Source organism: Colias eurytheme, chromosome 13, assembly GCF_061535395.1.
Source record: "Colias eurytheme isolate Ceu_HAF_F1 chromosome 13, ilColEury1 Martin Lab GWU primary, whole genome shotgun sequence".
Classification (NCBI taxonomy): Eukaryota; Metazoa; Arthropoda; class Insecta; order Lepidoptera; family Pieridae; genus Colias; species Colias eurytheme.
In genome coordinates this window covers 10,138,573-10,156,354 of record NC_142992.1, presented here as the reverse complement: position 1 = coordinate 10,156,354, position 17,782 = coordinate 10,138,573, and the positions used below count along the sequence as shown (strand labels likewise).

At 33.5% G+C, this 17,782-nt stretch overlaps 1 protein-coding gene across 1 annotated transcript in view; it reads right to left on the bottom strand.

The window, feature by feature from the left end:
• Positions 1–1,606: 1,606 nt before the first annotated feature.
• The window catches only part of Cht6 (Chitinase 6), a 54,081-nt gene continuing 37,905 nt past the window's right edge, over positions 1,607–17,782 (bottom strand). The window contains exons 6-19 of the mRNA XM_090109135.1: positions 15,316–15,445; positions 14,808–14,993; positions 14,165–14,384; positions 13,675–13,780; positions 11,755–11,868; positions 11,058–11,146; positions 10,577–10,699; positions 10,020–10,234; positions 9,395–9,509; positions 8,939–9,077; positions 8,324–8,440; positions 7,720–7,965; positions 7,210–7,353; positions 1,607–6,838 (exon numbers count right to left, since the gene is read on the bottom strand). Of these exons, the coding sequence (XP_089965261.1) occupies positions 2,083–6,838; positions 7,210–7,353; positions 7,720–7,965; positions 8,324–8,440; positions 8,939–9,077; positions 9,395–9,509; positions 10,020–10,234; positions 10,577–10,699; positions 11,058–11,146; positions 11,755–11,868; positions 13,675–13,780; positions 14,165–14,384; positions 14,808–14,993; positions 15,316–15,445 (6,700 nt within the window). The 3' untranslated portion in view covers positions 1,607–2,082. The remainder of the gene's footprint in view (positions 6,839–7,209; positions 7,354–7,719; positions 7,966–8,323; positions 8,441–8,938; positions 9,078–9,394; positions 9,510–10,019; positions 10,235–10,576; positions 10,700–11,057; positions 11,147–11,754; positions 11,869–13,674; positions 13,781–14,164; positions 14,385–14,807; positions 14,994–15,315; positions 15,446–17,782) is intronic.

Genomic DNA, 17,782 nt, shown 5'->3' with positions numbered 1-17,782 from the left:
AGTAATAAAATACACATCAACTTCAAACATGACCATTTCGATCTTGAATAAAATCACTAGATGAATTTACGCGTAAACGCCTCTTTTCAAATTATGGCTCATAAAACTGGTCCACGGTCCATAAAATCAGCCTTACCTATTTGGAAAATAGATTGACTATTTATATGTTTGATCCACCTACATTTTAATTCTATAAACTACAAATATGGAGCTAGTTTAAGGATGGATCGAGCTTCATCTAAAATATGATGTAAAGCACAAATTTTCACGTAATATTATGAAATCACTATCCGGTGAGGCGATGTTTCTTAAGAAAACGTGTCATGAAATACGTATTCATATCATACTAATATTATAAATGCGAAAGTGTGTTTGTTTGCCTTTCGTTCATGTCGCAACAGGACGATTGTATGATATGATTTTCTGTCGTGTGAGTAACACAGGCTATTTTTTACCGGGGTGGAATATCTCATTGCTATGGGATATCCCTATAAATACGCGGGCGAAGCCGCGGGTCCTATGCTAGTAAATTATTATTAGTGAATTTATAACGTTGTTCATCACTTGATCTACTGAACCTATAATAAAAAATCACCAATGAAAGGCCACGTATCGAGTCGATCATATATTTTATTTCGTTTATATCCCGGTCAACCCGGGTAAAGCCAGGATGAGCGGCTAGTTCATCATAATGATGGATAAACCACCATACGAGAAAGGCAACGGTTTGTAGAGAAAGTAATATGATGCTTATTGCTTTATTAATATTGCAAATGTTATGATAGAGATGTTTGTGAAAGTTTATTCAAAATGAAAGAAAGGAAAACGTGTTTTGCATGTTTATGAACTGATGGGATTTTATTTTGATGGAAGACACGAAAATATATAATACGAAAATTACTCGAAAATATATAATATGCATAATAATTGGAAATATAAGATTTGTTAATTGCATAGTCTACTACTTCGTCTATTAAAAAACTGATACTTAATACTACAGTGTGTCCGGACATGACATACCGATATTTGAAGGCGCTATTCTCCAGGTATTTTTATCGACAATTCAAACCCTCTACAGTCCCCTACCTCACCCCCCTCAAAATGGTTTTCCAATTTTTTAAAGTATGTTTCATCACTCTTATCAATTAAATTTGTTTAGTGGTCCCAAGAATAACTTGTTATTGTTCAAATAAAACAATAAAGTATTTTGTGACACTCACTTTCGAATTTATTACAATTTTCATAAATTCACTATCCGAATTGATAGGTTTGCCATTTTGAGGGGGGTGAGGTAGGGGACTGTAGAGGGGTTGAATTGTCGATAAAAATACCTGGAGAATAGCCCCTTCAAATATCGGTATGTCATGTCCGGACACACTGTATATCGTGGGTTGTTTGTTTCTTATGTTTATACATACTTTATTCTTATTCCCGCCAGTTTAAAGAAAATTTGTACTTACCTTCCTGTAGTGTTTCTTTTTTATCACAAAGTCCTTCACTTTTTTCACCATAAATATTTGCTTTTTTAAATACAATGTACGGTTCTTAAATTATACAATCTTTTGCGCAACACAAAAAAGCAATACAGTAAAAATAATTGAAGATGTCATTATAAAATATTATTTATTCCAATTTTTTTCGAGTTACAATACAATTATTACAAAATTCCCGAATCACTGCCTATATACATGGTAACAATTTAAAATATTAGTAAATTACACAAAAAATTAAATATCATTTATTCTAATTAATCTACACGTTTGAAAGTCTCCGACCAAAACGGGCTTACACAACAATATACAATATTTTTGGTAAGATAAACTTTCTAAACACCTAAGTTAAAGCTATAAATCTCCACGTGACTACATTAAAACCAATCCTATATTTACAATAAACAAGATGTGAACCAATTTCTGATTACAAGCCAAGATGAAAATCTTGCTAACTTTCATTTCGTTAATGTCAAAACATCAATCTTCTACATTAGTTAAATGTTTAAGATTGTATCCGTTACCCAACGATAAATCTGGAGACTAATTTAAATTACTCAGTCAGTTAAAAATAAGTACTTATGGTATATAACTAACTATCGTCATTTGTTGAGGGTGTGGTTAATCTCCGCGGGACAAACGCGGGCCTCGTGGGTCTGCTCGCTTTAATAAAAACTCGTCTTTCAGTTGTGGGTTTAGGAGATTCCGTCGAGAAAGTTCTAGACGATTTTGTTGTACTCTTTTTCCTTAAATCTACTGGTACGTTTTGCGCTCTGTTCGCCGAGAAACGTGATTTGCTCGGGCTAAATGGAGCTTTTGTGGTCGTTGTGAATGTGACGTTATTCTTCTTTATAGGTCTTTGAACTGGGTTGTATCGTGTCGTGTTTACACTGATAGGTTTGATCGGCCTTCGTGGGAAGTATTTGGATCGTTTAGCATCGAGGGGCGATAGTTTTACAGTCGTTATTTCTTCAGTTACTGTTTCGGTTGTAGGGGCATCAGTGACGAGCGTTGTTGGTGACGTCATAGGTTCAGGTTCGGAAGATAATTCTGATGAAACTGTCGTTTGCACAGTTGTTAGAAGTTCTATTATTGGGCTAGTAGGAGTTTCTGTCGTCGTACTTGTTGTCGATGATAGTGTAGAAGTACTAGGAGAAGGATTAGGAGTAGAAGTTGTGGCAGTTTCTGTTGTTTGAGATATTACTGAAATATTTATTGGGTATTTAATGGTAGCATCTTCGCTTACAGTCGATCCTTTAAATTCTTGTCCTTTCGCGAATGTCACTATGCTACGGCCCGTTTCTGGTTTAAGAACTTGCAATTTTACAATATTAGCATCTTCGTTTTGCGTTGGCACTGATGCCGAATATACGACAAATGGATGATTATTATTTTGATAAGCATCGTTTATTTTTCTTGCCATTGTGGGAGTTTCCGTTTTGAAAAGTGCCTCCAAAGATAATGTGGATGGATCTGTAAGTATTGCTCGCGGTGTAACTATATCAAAATTTTTGGCAGCCTTATTGAGTCTGTTTTGTTCGTTTTCATAAGCAGCAGGAATGAATTGCCAGTTTGAATAAGAGCGATCCTCGTCAAACTTATCTGATTTCTTATCATCCTCGTTTATAAAACTTAAAAAATCATCGTCCTTTATATGTTCAACGTGGCCTTTTCCAGCGTTCTCTTCATCAATTTTGACGTTTTTCGCTATTTTGTTCACATGTCGGTAAGCTTCGTTCATGCTTTCAGAAGCTACAAGGTTTTCCTTAGGTACATCTGAATAGTCAAAAAGGGCTCTCGCGTTTCTTGCTTCATCAATACGAATTGGATTATTTGGCGGGTTATCTACCGGATAAACATGACTGAGTTTTGTAAGATAAATTGGTATTTCGTCTTCGAATATTTTTATAAGACTGTATCTACTAACTTCACCAATTTTATCTACAGTTGGTTTCTTTTCCACTACAAGTTGTCCTTCTTCAATGAGTGTTGTTTCGTTGTTTTTATTTAATCTGTGTTTTTCTGATTTTGATGATACTTCAACAACTCTGCTAATAGAAAATAGTTTATCAAATTGCGTTTTAATAATAGGTGATACTTGAGGAATATTAGTGGTAGTTTCCGCTGAAGTTTCAGTTGTTGTAATTTGGTTTATATCTTGTTTACTCGTTATAAATGTATCTATGGAAGTTGCTTTTTCAACGTCAACTTCAGTTTGTGTGTAAACAGGATATTCTTGGGTACTTGGATAATTAGTTGTATATTCTAAGTAATCATCTGTACTGTTATCAACTTCCATTTCAGAGGTAACCGTTTCTAATTCTAAGGCATTTGTCGTAGAATCATTTTCAATTTTATTATTGTTTACATCAGATGATGTAGTAGTAATTTCGTCCATAGTCAAATAATCATCGTTATCAGTTGTTGTGGGATTAGTTTTGGGCTCAGACGAAACAGTAGTTTTTATTGTTGTTGGTGACGATTCCTTTTCACTTGGAGTCGATTTAGTTATGTTCAATGTGTTAAGTGCTGGCGTGTTGGGCTTCGGTGCATTGTATCCTATTGGAACATTTTGTACGCGTTTCTTAGTAGGATCAATTGGTTGATTAGCAATCCTGCTTACTGTTCCAGTTTTATTTTGGTTTGCAATTAGTGGTTTAGGTAACTCGGTGGTCGATGTAGAAGCTCTAAATGTATTAGAATTTACAAGCCTTGGTTTGAAGAATGGTTTTCTAGTTGAAGGAACAAAGCGGTTTACTGGTGCTGGTTCATCTTCGTAATTTTCTTCCTCACCCTCTTCCTCATCTTCTAGAGCAAGATCTTCCTCTTCATTGTCTTCATATTCTTCAGAGTCAGGTTTTCTCGTAAACAACTGGCTAGGTGGAACAAGCACCAAAGGATTTTCTGGCTCTTCATCTAAAATTTCTTCGTCCGAATATTCTTCTTCTTCCTCTTCTTCTTCTTGATACCTTGGAGTTGTTCTTGCTGTGGGGAAAGTTCTTCTTGTAAATGGACGTGAAAAGAGCGGCCGTTTAGTAGTTGGTCTTCTGAAAGTATTTGGTCTGTCTACTGTTGATGGACTTGTATATGCACCTGGATTGTATTTACGGCTAAACGTTCTACTGCTGGAAGGAACAGAAGATTCTGTTGTAGATGTGAATAATCTTTTAGATGGACGATAAGGTAACCTTGATCTTGCTGTTGATGATGTGAGTTGTGTTGTGCTTACTGTCGTTTCAGTTACTCCATCAGCATCGGTAACTGATGTTTGATTTTGATTTGATTCATTTATTGTATTATTTATTGAAGAATCGTTATTTATATCACTTGAATCGGAAGCGTTTTCGTTATTAGTAGCATTATCTTTATTTACCACTTCATTGTCTTCTTTAATAACAGGACTAGCTGGAGCGGGTTCCGTAATTACCTCAACAGTTTCTGTCTTTTCTACGGGAGCTGTTGTTTCCTTGGCAGGTTCTTCGTCATCTCTTACTAATCCTGCGTTTGACTTGTTATTATTTTCTGAATCAGATAAATTAATTGTTTTATCTTCTTCTGTTACTGTTATGTTAGGCTTTTCATCAGAATCTTTATTTTCTGAAACATTTTCATTATTCAATTCGGTATTTGTATTTTCATCTTCAGATTCATCATCATCATTATTTTCTGTGTTTGTGTTATTTTTCTTATCTTCATCATCACTTTTGTCATCATCACTTGCCTTTAGCTTAACCAAATCAAAAGTATTCTTATATGCTGTTAAAATAGTGTCTGTGATATAATCATCATTTTCTGTTGTTGTCTCAGGTAATGCTGTAGATGTAGATTTTGTTCTTTCTCCATAGTTTGTAACTTCCGCTGGAACGTCTTTGAAACCAGCATTTATTATCGGTACATTCGTAGGCCTTATCTCCTCTTCTTCAATAGGTTTAATTTTTTTCCTTATAATTTTACGTATTCTTGTTGGTGGTGTTGTAGCTGGTTCTGTTGTTTCAATTTTAGCCGTAGTGGTTGGTCGTCTACGAATGACTCTGAATTTTCTTTTACCAGTTTCGTCAATTAAAGATTCATTAATAAGCCCGCTGTCGGGGTTTTGGTACTTTTTAATCGTTACACGTTGTCTGATAGGAGCTCTAGTTGTTTCGATTGGTTCATCGTACTCTTCATCGTGTTCTTTTTCCTCTATAGCACTTTCAGAGAGAGCTATATCATCTTGACTTTCTAATTCGTCTTCATTTTTATCCGGTATCGGTATTGGTGTAGTTGTAGTTGAACCTCGGGAAGGGAAAGGTAGTTTCCGGGCTTGTATCACTGGAGAGTTAGAAGGTGCTCCGATTCTTGGGCGTGTAAAAGATAAGCGAGCACGGTTTCTTGTTCTTTCAGTTTGAGCATTGTTCGAATCATTCGGGTTTTCTGTTGAGGGGGAATTCGTCACTGGCCTACCAAAAGGTCTGGGAGTAAATCTTGTCAACGTTGGGCGTCTTTGTGGTGCTTCAGTAACAGCCTGTTTAAGTGATTCTGTGGTACTGCCATATCTACCGCGACCTCTTGATAAGATAATAGGCCTTCTCTCGTCAATTGTGGCTGCGGAAAATACACTATCTTCTGCCTTTTCAGCAATAGTAGTTGCACGACCACGTGGACTTACATCTTTCTGATCATCTTCTTCTGAATCTTCATCATCTAGAATTTCTTTTTCCTCTACGTCAATAGGTGTAAGAGATAGAACTTCATCTTTAGTTAATTGTGGTCTAAAATCACCCCTCGGTACTTGAGCAGCAGCCGCTGGTACAGAATCATCACTTGTCGTTTGGAACCTACTACGGAATCTCCTGATTTGAACATTACGCGGACTAGGTTTTTCAGTTTCTCGACTATCAGGTGTAGTTGATCTTATTTTCCTACTAATTTCGTTAACTTCCTGCGACTCAGATATATCGTTGGGTTGTGATAATGGTCTACGGCGGCGGATAAATGAGTAATTCCTAGAGCTTACCTGAGTTGTTGTCGCCACTGTTGTTGTAGGTGTTGTTGAACCGCGACGACGTAATACGTTACGTCGAGTTGTTGTAACTGCTTGAGTTGTTGTTGATTGTGTTGTTGTTGTAACTTCGGGTTCTGTTGTTTGAACTGGTTCTTCGGTTTCAGTGGGGTTTGGAGAGTTCAGTAATGAAGATATTTGAACAGATAAAACGGTTGTAGGTTCTGGAGTGTTAATTTCTTCTGGTGGTGAGAATGTCGTGGATCGAGTTCGGATTATCGAAGAGTATTGTGGTTGAGGTGCAGGGGAAGAGATTTCTCTTTCAAGTATTGATTCTTGTGACTCTTCCTCGTCGGATTGTCGGTATCTGTAATAGAAAATTTATTTTTAAAATAATGAATATAGAGAATATATATTTTTTTTGTTTGCATTTTTTTTTCAATGGCATAAAATATAGTTTTACTAAAACATATAAAATGTTCTCGAGGAATATGGGAAAGTAACTACATATTACTCAAATTTGAAAATTACAAAAAAAAAGATTATTATTCTGTTATTTAGGGGTGATTATCAATCCTTTTACTTATTTGTTTTATAATAACAATTTCAAAAATGCTTTCTATTGTCCAATTTTTGACATTTACAGATAAAATTGTTATATGATTGTGTTCTACTTAATTTTGCAGATAAAATACTAAAAATAAAAGTAGTATTTATTTCATGTGAAGAAAAACTTACGGCACAGTAGAGGTCTCCTCCGTAGTGGGTCTGGTGCGTCTGATGGTCACATACTCGGGAGTGGTCTCCCGCCGAGAGCTTATGTCCAAAGATCCGGTAGATTCTGCCACAGCTACGAATGGGTCGCGGTCGAATAGGGCGTTTCTGGAAAGATTGGGTCTGATTATTATATTATGTGACAACTGACAAAGATATGAATATAATCAACAATTGTTATACTTATTTTACGAAGCAATTCTGCAAAGCTCTATACATAGTCTTTCTGAGCTTATACCTTTACATGCCTCTTTAATAATCAAATTTGTCGAATTATTAATCGCACTAAGTTTAAATAGAGCTTTCTTGATTTGTTTAATTTTGAGATGTGAGACAGATGTAAGAGTTTAAAAAATATATGAATTAAAACAGCCCATCAGGTCACCTTGCAATGGAAATAATTATTAAACTCATGTTGATAGGGATATAATATGATGATAAATATAAATAAAGATAATATAAATAAATAATTACCTAGCAGGTACATCATCACTCTGTGTCGTCGGTCTTGTTCTTCTAATATTCACATACTGCAGCGGTTTAGCAGTTCCCCTGGAGATAGAGCTGGTCTCCAAGTTCTCCTGCCCCCTGAAGTTATTCTGCCTGGAACTGGTCTCCGAGCTGGTTTCTATCGGATCCTGGATCTCGTCTGATTCCTCTTGTTCTGAACTGTCTGGTTCTGGTGTTGTGGACTGTCTGGCGCGGTTTATTGTTACGTATCTGTTGAATTAAGGTATTGATATAGATTTGTATATATATTCTTTATTTTTGTAGGGTAGTTAGCATTAAAAATGGTTTTGTTTTTAGTTATGTACTTAGGTGGTATGTTTTTTAGTAATTTTTTTGCGTGATATTTTTTTGTGATATAAAAAATGATTTACCTACTCTCTTTTATTTGGATCATTTACAACTTTTGATTCAAGCATGAAAACAGAAATAATTAAAACATATTTGTATAATAGCAAATACAATACTTGAGTTTGTTTGTAAAAATAATCAACTAAAATTCGTTGAATTTAATTTAAAATTAGATCTGACAACAAACATAATTCCAATACACTTATAATTTGTAACTTACTGTGGCCTATCCTTTCTGTAAGTTTTATCAGTATCGGTAGAGGGTGGTAGCCCCGCGTTCTGTGGTCCGCGCCGACTGTTTTGAACACTGTTTGTTGGTATGTTGTTGTTGTTGTATCTGGAATAGATGAAAAATATTAAACATTAATAAGTATTTATAGTATTTTTTTTCGAAATTTTCACAAAATTGATCAATGTATCATCTCATCAATGTATGTATATCTATCTCATATAAGCTATAGTATGAAATAAAGTCAAAAACTGTTTTATCGAAATGCATTTTTCGATTATTTTTAATAGATAACTCTTAAGAAATCAAATCAACCCATTAAGCGAAATTTTGTGTCAGTGTTTCGGGTCATTTGTAACAGGATAGTGGTTCTACAGGGGTCTTAGTACGCAATGACAAAAAGAAAAATGATGGTCAGAACGCTGATACCGGCTGTAATATTTTATATTAGAGAATCTTAACATAAAATATTATAGTATCTTCACCGTGTGTGACGCGCTTTAAATCAATAATTAAATATCTTTAAAGTATTTCTTATTCCAAAAAAAAAATTTTTGTTCAAAAAATAGCATTTTACCACAACTAATATAATATTATACTACTAACTTGCTCTGTCCTCTAGCACGTTCTAGAACCTTCTGGTACAACTTCTTGTTGAAGTTGGAAGGTGTTGTTGTAACTACGCCGGGTGGACTTGCTCCTGATTCTGATAAGTGCAGATGTTTTTCTAATTGTTCTACACCACCTGTGGAAGAAAAAAAACATGAAAAAATAATACAAATAATCTGTATCTATAATTTATTATACAGCTGATAATGTGCTTATAGAAAAAAATACAAAAAAAAAGACGGGTTGCACTCCGGGAGTGCCGGCAGAAGTGAAAACTTGATTATTAACGTTGAGCATGTTTGATATTTTGGAATGGTATCCGTCTTACGCTTTTTCGATCAGGTCACGTGTCCTGACGCGAGTTTAAGATTTTATACCCATTACAGAAAAAGTCCTCAACGCCGCTAAAGAAGTTTTCACTTCAAAAACTTTATGGTTTTAAGGTTTACTTACCAACTTTCTTAATAAGATCGATCAGTTCCTTGATAACCTTTGGATCCTCAGCTTCCACGTCACTAGCGTCATCTGCTTCTTCATCTGAGAATTCCTCTTCTTCTTCTTCACTTAGCTGTTAAGTTAAATTTAATTGTAGGTATTAAAATATATATAAGACTATTTATTATACAAACAAATGTTATATAGTTACAGTGAGTGATGTCAATAACTGCAGAGGCTCCCAAAATGTAGTATTTTTGATATCATTCGCATTTCTCGGACCATTAGGTCCCACCCAGTGCCCCGCCTGTAGTTGCAGGCGGCGTTGCCACCACTGAAAGGGGCCGTCGCCCCGAACAGTTACCCCGAGGCCTGTGAAGGCCTGCGTGGAAGACCCCGCGATCGATCGATTTATAAGTAAATTAAAATAAGAACAGCGATAGCTTTTATACAGGGCTTTAATAGTTTTAAGAAATGTGTAAGTTTCCCAAACAAAAAAAAAACTATATTAAACCAATAGTTCCTCAGAGAAGCACGTTAAACATAAAAAAATACATTTTTTACTTCTCTAGCATTAGCATTTTTATTTTTAAAATATTAATTATTTAGCCATAAAATATGTATCAATGTCGAAAAAAAATACCTCAGGTTCCTGAGTAGTAGTAGAAGTCCTGAATAACACGGAGCTCTTGGACGTGAGTCTGACCGGTCGCTTGGTCGTGGTCGTCACGGTCGTGGTCGTGGTCGTGGGCGCATTCGTGGGCGCTTTTGTGGGCGCTTTCGTGGTCACAGCGGGTTTCTTACAGAGGACGTTGCGAGCAAAGTCACAGGAGTCAGCTGCTTTGTTGAAGTAGAGGCCTGGGGATAAATGTATTGATTATTATTATTGGAATTTTTGTTTAGAAAAAAAAATATTGGTGAATTGAAAGTCTAATTGAGACTATTAACTGTGTAATTTGGAATCATAATGTAAGTTGACTATTGTCAACAAACAAACAAATATTTTATATTATTGGTACATTTTCACGGAATATAAATTTTTACCTATTTTTTTGTCAAAAAACAAATAAAACAGCGTGTATGCCGAGCACACGTGTCAGAAGTGAAACTTCTTTGGCATGACGCGACCTTGAAATTTTACTCTCAACGCGTTTAAAGAAGTATCACGGAAAAAAAACAAATAAATAATAATATCCATACCAGAAGGACAAGTAAACTGATGTGCCACAATGCCGAGGTCGGAAGGTCCGGAGTCGAGACACCAGAAGTACTTCTTACAATCGCGCGGGTGCGGGAAGAAACCCTCGTCTGTGCACTTGAAGTCTGAAAATGTATTAAATTATTGTAGATAAGTAAATTTAATTAAAATTTAAAAGTATAAACAGACAGACTCATAGCGTTAAACTTATAATATTATGTCGTTTTATGTCAAAGGTAAAACCTATTTCAAAGTAATGTAGCGATTTCCACATGTATTATTATTTTACCTACTTTTTTAATTGTAAAATGGGATTAAGTACAATATTTTAAGTGAAACTTTTTTTATCAAATTTCAATGATACCAAATACTCTCAACGCGCTTAAAGAAGTTTCACTTCAACAAAGATAATAAATCTTATAAAATATATCAAGCCCTTGTGAAGTTATTAATAATTAAACGTTTATAAAATAAAATAGTTACCGGATCCGGGATCCGGAGTGGTTGGTGGTTCGGGTGTGATGATGTTCCACGCGGGAGTCGAAGTCTGAACCGATGTCTTTTGCCTGCTCCTGTAAAATAATTATTAAGCTATTAAATATAAATAAAAAATTTTGTCTGTGTCTCTTACTAAATTAAAGGGAGCTATTGAAATGTTTTTTAAGTATTATAGGTATATGTGAGAGAATTATAACAGAGTAGTTGTTATGTGGCTATACCTTCCTATTACAATGTACTCTATGGTGTACAACATAATGTCGATATTGAATTGATATGAAATGCATCGAGCTCTGCTATGGTTTATATTCCTTGAGTCAGTAGCTCGATGATATAGTCTCGGTACTACCATCGACCGCGCAAGGTGTGCGCACTGAGTCATTATTTAATATTATTTCACATATGTACCTAATTATAATTAATTATGGAGAGTTATTTAAATTCTCCTATAAGTGTAATGAAAATTATTATTTCTCAAATTACACATTTTTAAGCTCATAAATAAAAACCACTGCTGTCTATTTTTAAGCTGGCTAATATTTTTATCCCAATTTAATCTATATTTCTTGACGTACTTTTTACTACAAAAAGCAATTTTTGCGTATTAAACATATATTTATTGTAAAAAATATGTGATCTACAGTTGTAATATTATTTTTTATTTAAAATTGTAATATCTTACTTCGAAGATGGTTTAGGAGTGGTAGTGGTGGTAGAAGAGCGAGGTTTTGGTCTCCTCCTCCTGGACCCTGATGATGATGGTCTGGAAGACTCTGTTACTGTGTTTTGGGTTGAACTGTAATAGGAAAAACTATATGTATAGTATTTTGAATTTTATCAGGATAACATTTTTAGCAATTTTTTTCCGCTCTTAAAATATTTTTTGTTATTATTTTATGTGCCGTTCAACGTTTGCCTAACAACCACTTTGTTTCCAAACAAAAGTGATGGTAAGTTTTAAAGATTGTTTGTCCCTCAAGTTAGAATGACTGAACAAATAGGGATGAAATCGACTTAATTTTAATTAAAATTAATTTTAGAATTTCCCTTTTACACTAGAGAAGATAATTTTTGAAACAAAAAAAAATCGCAGTCGGATGAAACCCATTAGAAAAGAAGGGGAATATGATAAAAATGTAAGGAAAAATAAATTACGGTCAATCCGAGTTCGGGAAGCGGGAGGGGGGAGCTTTAAAGAGAAAAAAATGGTTTCTCTCGATTTCCGACAAAACTACAAGTCCTATAGAAAAAAGTTCAATGGAAAAGTTGTAGGTAATTAAAAGTTCTACAACTTTTGTATGCACAATTTTTTCACATAACCTAAAAATTTAGGTGAAAAATTCAAAAAACCAAGTTTTTGGTCTTTTATTTCTATCTACTTCAAAATTTATTTTTTTTCTACAAAATTTGGTGGAAACTTACTTTATTATGTCCCAAATACACTGTAATTTATTTGATTGAAAATATTTATTTTTTCGCCTTATTTTGAATTAATACCAAAAAAACAACCTAATTTTCAATCGAAAAGTCACCCGTCAAAATATCAGCTTTTTTCAAAAACTTGGGGTGCCTTTTATTCATTGAAATCTCTACTTTCATATGGTGTAAAAAAAATAAACACCACCATAGTAAATGTTCTCAGGAAATGCATACAAACAGTGTGAAAATTAGCTTTTACTAAATCAGGCACACTTCTCGAACTACCTGAAATGTTTTTATCGACATCATTTTGCTTTTGAATATGCTGTAAAATATTAAACTTAGAACAGATAATTATTTTTCTTTTGAAATATTACCGAAAAGCCGATACAAGAGAAGATATAGAGTTCAAGAAGTGTGCCTGATTTAGTAAAAGCTAATTTTCAGACTGTTTGTATGCATTTCCTGAGAACATTTACTATGGTGGTGTTTATTTTTTTTACACCATATGAAAGTAGAGATTTCAATGAATAAAAGGCACCCTAAGTTTTTGAAAAAAGCTGATATTTTGAGGGGTGACTTTTCGATTGAAAATTAGGTTGTTTTTTTGGTATTAATTCAAAATAAGGCGAAAAAATAAATATTTTCAATCAAATAAATTACAGTGTATTTGGGACATAATAAAGTAAGTTTCCACCAAATTTCGTAGAAAAAAAATAAATTTTGAAGTAGATAGAAATAAAAGACCAAAAACTTGGTTTTTTGAATTTTTCACCTAAATTTTTAGGTTATGTGAAAAAATTGTGAATACAAAAGTTGTAGAACTTTTAATTACCTACAACTTTGCCATTGAACTTTTTTCTATAGGACTTGTAGTTTTGTCGGAAATCGAGAGAAACCATTTTTTTCTCTTTAAAGCTCCCCCCTCCCGCTTCCCGAACTCGGATTGACCGTAATTTATTTTTCCTTACATTTTTATTATATTCCCCTCCTTTTCTAATGGGTTTCATCCGACTGCGATTTTTTTTATCTTTTCATTATTTTCAAAGGCTTCTACCCCAGTCTATTTTACAAATCATACATTTTGTATTTACATGATATTATTTTGACAAATTTCATCAAATACCAAATTCATTATCGTAATTTATACAAAGTTACACCAAGTAACTTAAAAGCAACTTACCCTAACTTAGCGATATAAGATTCCTTCGCAGCTTCAATAAGCGGGTAAGGTTTGCCGTAACAAGAGCCTCGGAAGTCATCGTTATCGATAGACCAGAACATTATACCTGAAAATATTATCATATTAGTATTTGAATAAAAAATATGTTTGATTCTTTGAATGAATGAATGAAGAGATCAAGATTACAAAATAAGAATGATACAAGTTCTTTGTTACTGTTTCAGACGAAAGATCCATTGAATGATAATGTATAAATTATTAATTTTAATACGATTTTAATTGATCCTTTTATAAGAAGTTAACATTACAATTTCTTGTACAATATAAACAAAAGAGCTAAAAATCAACATAATTTATAACTTAAACATGAATGTCAAACAGAATCAGAATCCTTATCAGAATAAAGATTAGAATTGGAATCAAAACCAGAACAATTATAATCAGAATCAGATTGAATTTGAATTCTCTACAATACAAAGATTAAACATACCTCCAAGTCCATTCTCAGCGACATATTCTCCCTTTTTCTTGACAATATCGATATCATCATAACCAACCCACTGATTGCCCTTATAAGCCACTGGACCCATCGCATCCTTGTTGGGATACATAACTGTCCATTCTTCGTCTTCTTCCTCTTCAGAATCTTCAGAGTCTTCGTCAGAATCTATGGCCCGCTTCTTGCTTTTGGCTTTTAACGCTTCGCAGATCTGAAATTTTGTTAATGTTACATTTGTATTCAAATGCCGGCATAATCTAAGACAAAATGTATTGCTATAAAGTTTGTGAATCAAAGTGAACAGCAAATACTAGAAAATGAACAGTGCATAATAAATGAACACTAAACAGTGAAAAATGAACAATGCATAAATTGTTAACAGAAAACAGTGAAAAATTAATACATATTACACAATAAATGAACAGCAATGTGTAAAAATGAACAATTCGTAATAAATCGTGAACAGACCACATTGTAATGAAACAATTAAATAACAGAAAATAGTGTAAATTAACATTACACACTAAATAGTGGATAACAAACACTGAAAAATGAACAATGAACAAGAAATGAACAAAACACAACGAATAATGAACAAGGCACAATTTAAAACAATAAATGTTAAAATACAAACCTCATAAAAAGCCAAGTATCCCTTTTCCCGGGTAGCTTCCCCCTGTTCCCCGGGCCCATCAGCCGGGGAACCGATTTCCACAGCATCCGGGTTAAACAAAGTGTAGGAACGACCATATGTGGGGATACCCAGGACGAGCTTATCCCGGTCTGCCCCGTTTTCCAGATAGAACTTTATTGTGTAGTCCTGGAAGAGATGTGTATAATAGTTTAGGAAATAAATATATTTTATTTTATTTCTTTACGTATTCAGGAATAATTGGATAGTAAAAACATAGACAAAAATACATAAATAATAGATAAAGTTTAAACAATAATTACTTTTCATTTCAATTTCATGAAGTTTAGAATTGTTTTTTAATTAAAAAATATTTCAATCACTGAATGGAACTATAAACCTCAATTTAATGAATATTACAGTTATAGTTTATACTGAAATACGAGATAGCAAAACCACAGAATACATATATAGTAGCTAAACGCTAGAAAAACTTTAACTCCATACTTACAATATTAAGTTCGTTATCCACACTATATTCATTAGGCTCTTCAAGAGGGTAGAGTGGTGCGTGGTGGTTCACAGCTGGTTCGAATGCTGAGTGGTAGTCGTATGTGAGAAGATTCATCCAGTCCAAGTATCTGGAATTATTCAATTTTATTAATATTCATGATAATATTAATATTGAAAAGCAGATGAATTGAAAATTATATGTGGTACACCTGCATATTTTAACTGGATTCTTGTAAATAAAATTTAATTTAGTAATTATTATAGCTAAAATTTAAATAATACGTTATAGTTTCATTTTTTATTATTAAGATCCAGTTCCAGATAATGTCGATCAACAATAACATCAAAATTTCATAATTTAATCGTGTTTCATAAAATGGTATGATGCTAATCACGTGTACATATCTCCTAACAACCATATTTTGAGTGTAAACAGTTGACGCGGTTATTGTAGCCAAATAACAATAACTATAAATAGTTATTTTAGTACATAATAGCTTCTGCTACATACTATATTTTTAACCCTACACATAATCAATTTCAAAACCTAAAATAATAGTTTTAATTTGACATATCACGGTAACCACTGTACAAACGTCTTGTATTACCACATTTGGTATAATATAATAGATAGCTTGAAACGGTTGAAACACGTTTAAGTTAAGTATAGCTTACATCTTATTTGGAAGCCTCGACGATTACTGTTTCGCCTACGGATTGCACATACAAGGAAGTGTATCAATTTAGCAACGATAAGAGTAAATGTTATTTTTAATTAAGAGCTTATAAAATTCCCTTATTGATTGTTTATTGATTTTTATTGATAGTGGAATCACTTGTAATGATCATGTAGTTAAATATAAATGTAAAAGTGAAGTACCATGTCCCCTAGTGGGGTAAGGGGCAGATGCATTATACATCTGTTTCACTGATCGATTTTCTTAGGGACAAGTAGGCGATCAACCTTCTGTGTCCTACCAGACAGAGACATTTTTTTTTCTTCGTCTCCACCGGGAATCGAACCCAGGACAACTCGGTGCTACGCTCACGCGTCAACCACTGTACCAAGGAGGTCGTAAGGGTAAACGTTTACTTTAAAAATAACTGCTAATAGTTATGTGTGTAACAATATTTAAATACAATAATATAACTTATCATAAAACCATTTTATGATACACCACTAGGTAACAAGCTTTGACGATTCGTGTATTGTTTTCATCTAGGTGTGAAATCATATTCAGGCATAATAAATATTAAATAATATACATAAATACCTAATGATTCTAGTCATCGTATCATTTATTTTTACAAAAATGGATAGATGATGTCACTTACAACACGTTATATGAGTAGGCCTATTAATTATTTCTAGCACGATGGACATATATACATGGACGATGCTATAAAACCATAATTATAAAATACATATTTATTTTATTCACTTTATATGTCAAAATGGAGGAAGTTTAATTTACTATAATATTAGACATGCGTCGTTAAGATAAGGTAAATAAGATTATTTAATCGAATGCTAAGCGACGGAATGTGTACCAAATGTAATCATTTTTGAAGTGAAACTTCTTTATTCGGGGTTGGAAAAAAATTTAGTGTACATTTTTTCGTTACGCGTGACATTTTTCCGTTACGCGCCATCTTTTTCTTATCCCTACCACGCGTGATTCGACGTATTTCTGTAAAGTTGCATATAGTAAATTATTTTTTGAAAAATAAGGTCATAAAGAAGTTTCACTTCTTACGTGTGTACACTAGTACACGCACACATTTTTGGTTCGATGGTTGTTATTTTCAGGTCATAAAGGCAATAATAATAAATGGTTCGAGCTTAAGATATTACAAATGATTCTGAGAAGTAAATAAGATATTGATAATTCATATCCTTTTAACTTTTCAATGCAATGTTATTATTTTATTCAGTTAATTGTTACAAAAATAAATATTTTCAAAGACTGTACGAGAATTAAGAATATACAAATTGAAAAAGCTTTTTTTGTTATTACAAATCCAAATTAAACATTCTCTGCGACATTCTTAAGCTGCCAAATGATTGTGCATGCAAATTTCATACACCCATTGTTTGAACGTTGCAACAGGATTGACTCACTCATCATTCACATAATGATGGCTGCTGTAATGATGTGTGATGAAAGATAATCCCCAGAGTATATGTAGAAGCTGCATTTTAATGTATGGAGCGTGTTGATTTTGTCATACACAAATGATATGATTCGAATAACTGGGAGCTTACTCCCTGTCGTATCGAGATCTAATTCAATAGAGGTCGATTTGATTGAACGCTGAATTGGTACTATTGTAAACTAAGACTGCTATAGTGTAATTATATTAAAATCAATCTCAATTGCCAAGTTTGACAATTCCATTGGATCTGGATATAAAGTCGAAGCAGTTGCAAAGCAAATGTTAAGCTTCGGGGATGAATCAAAATC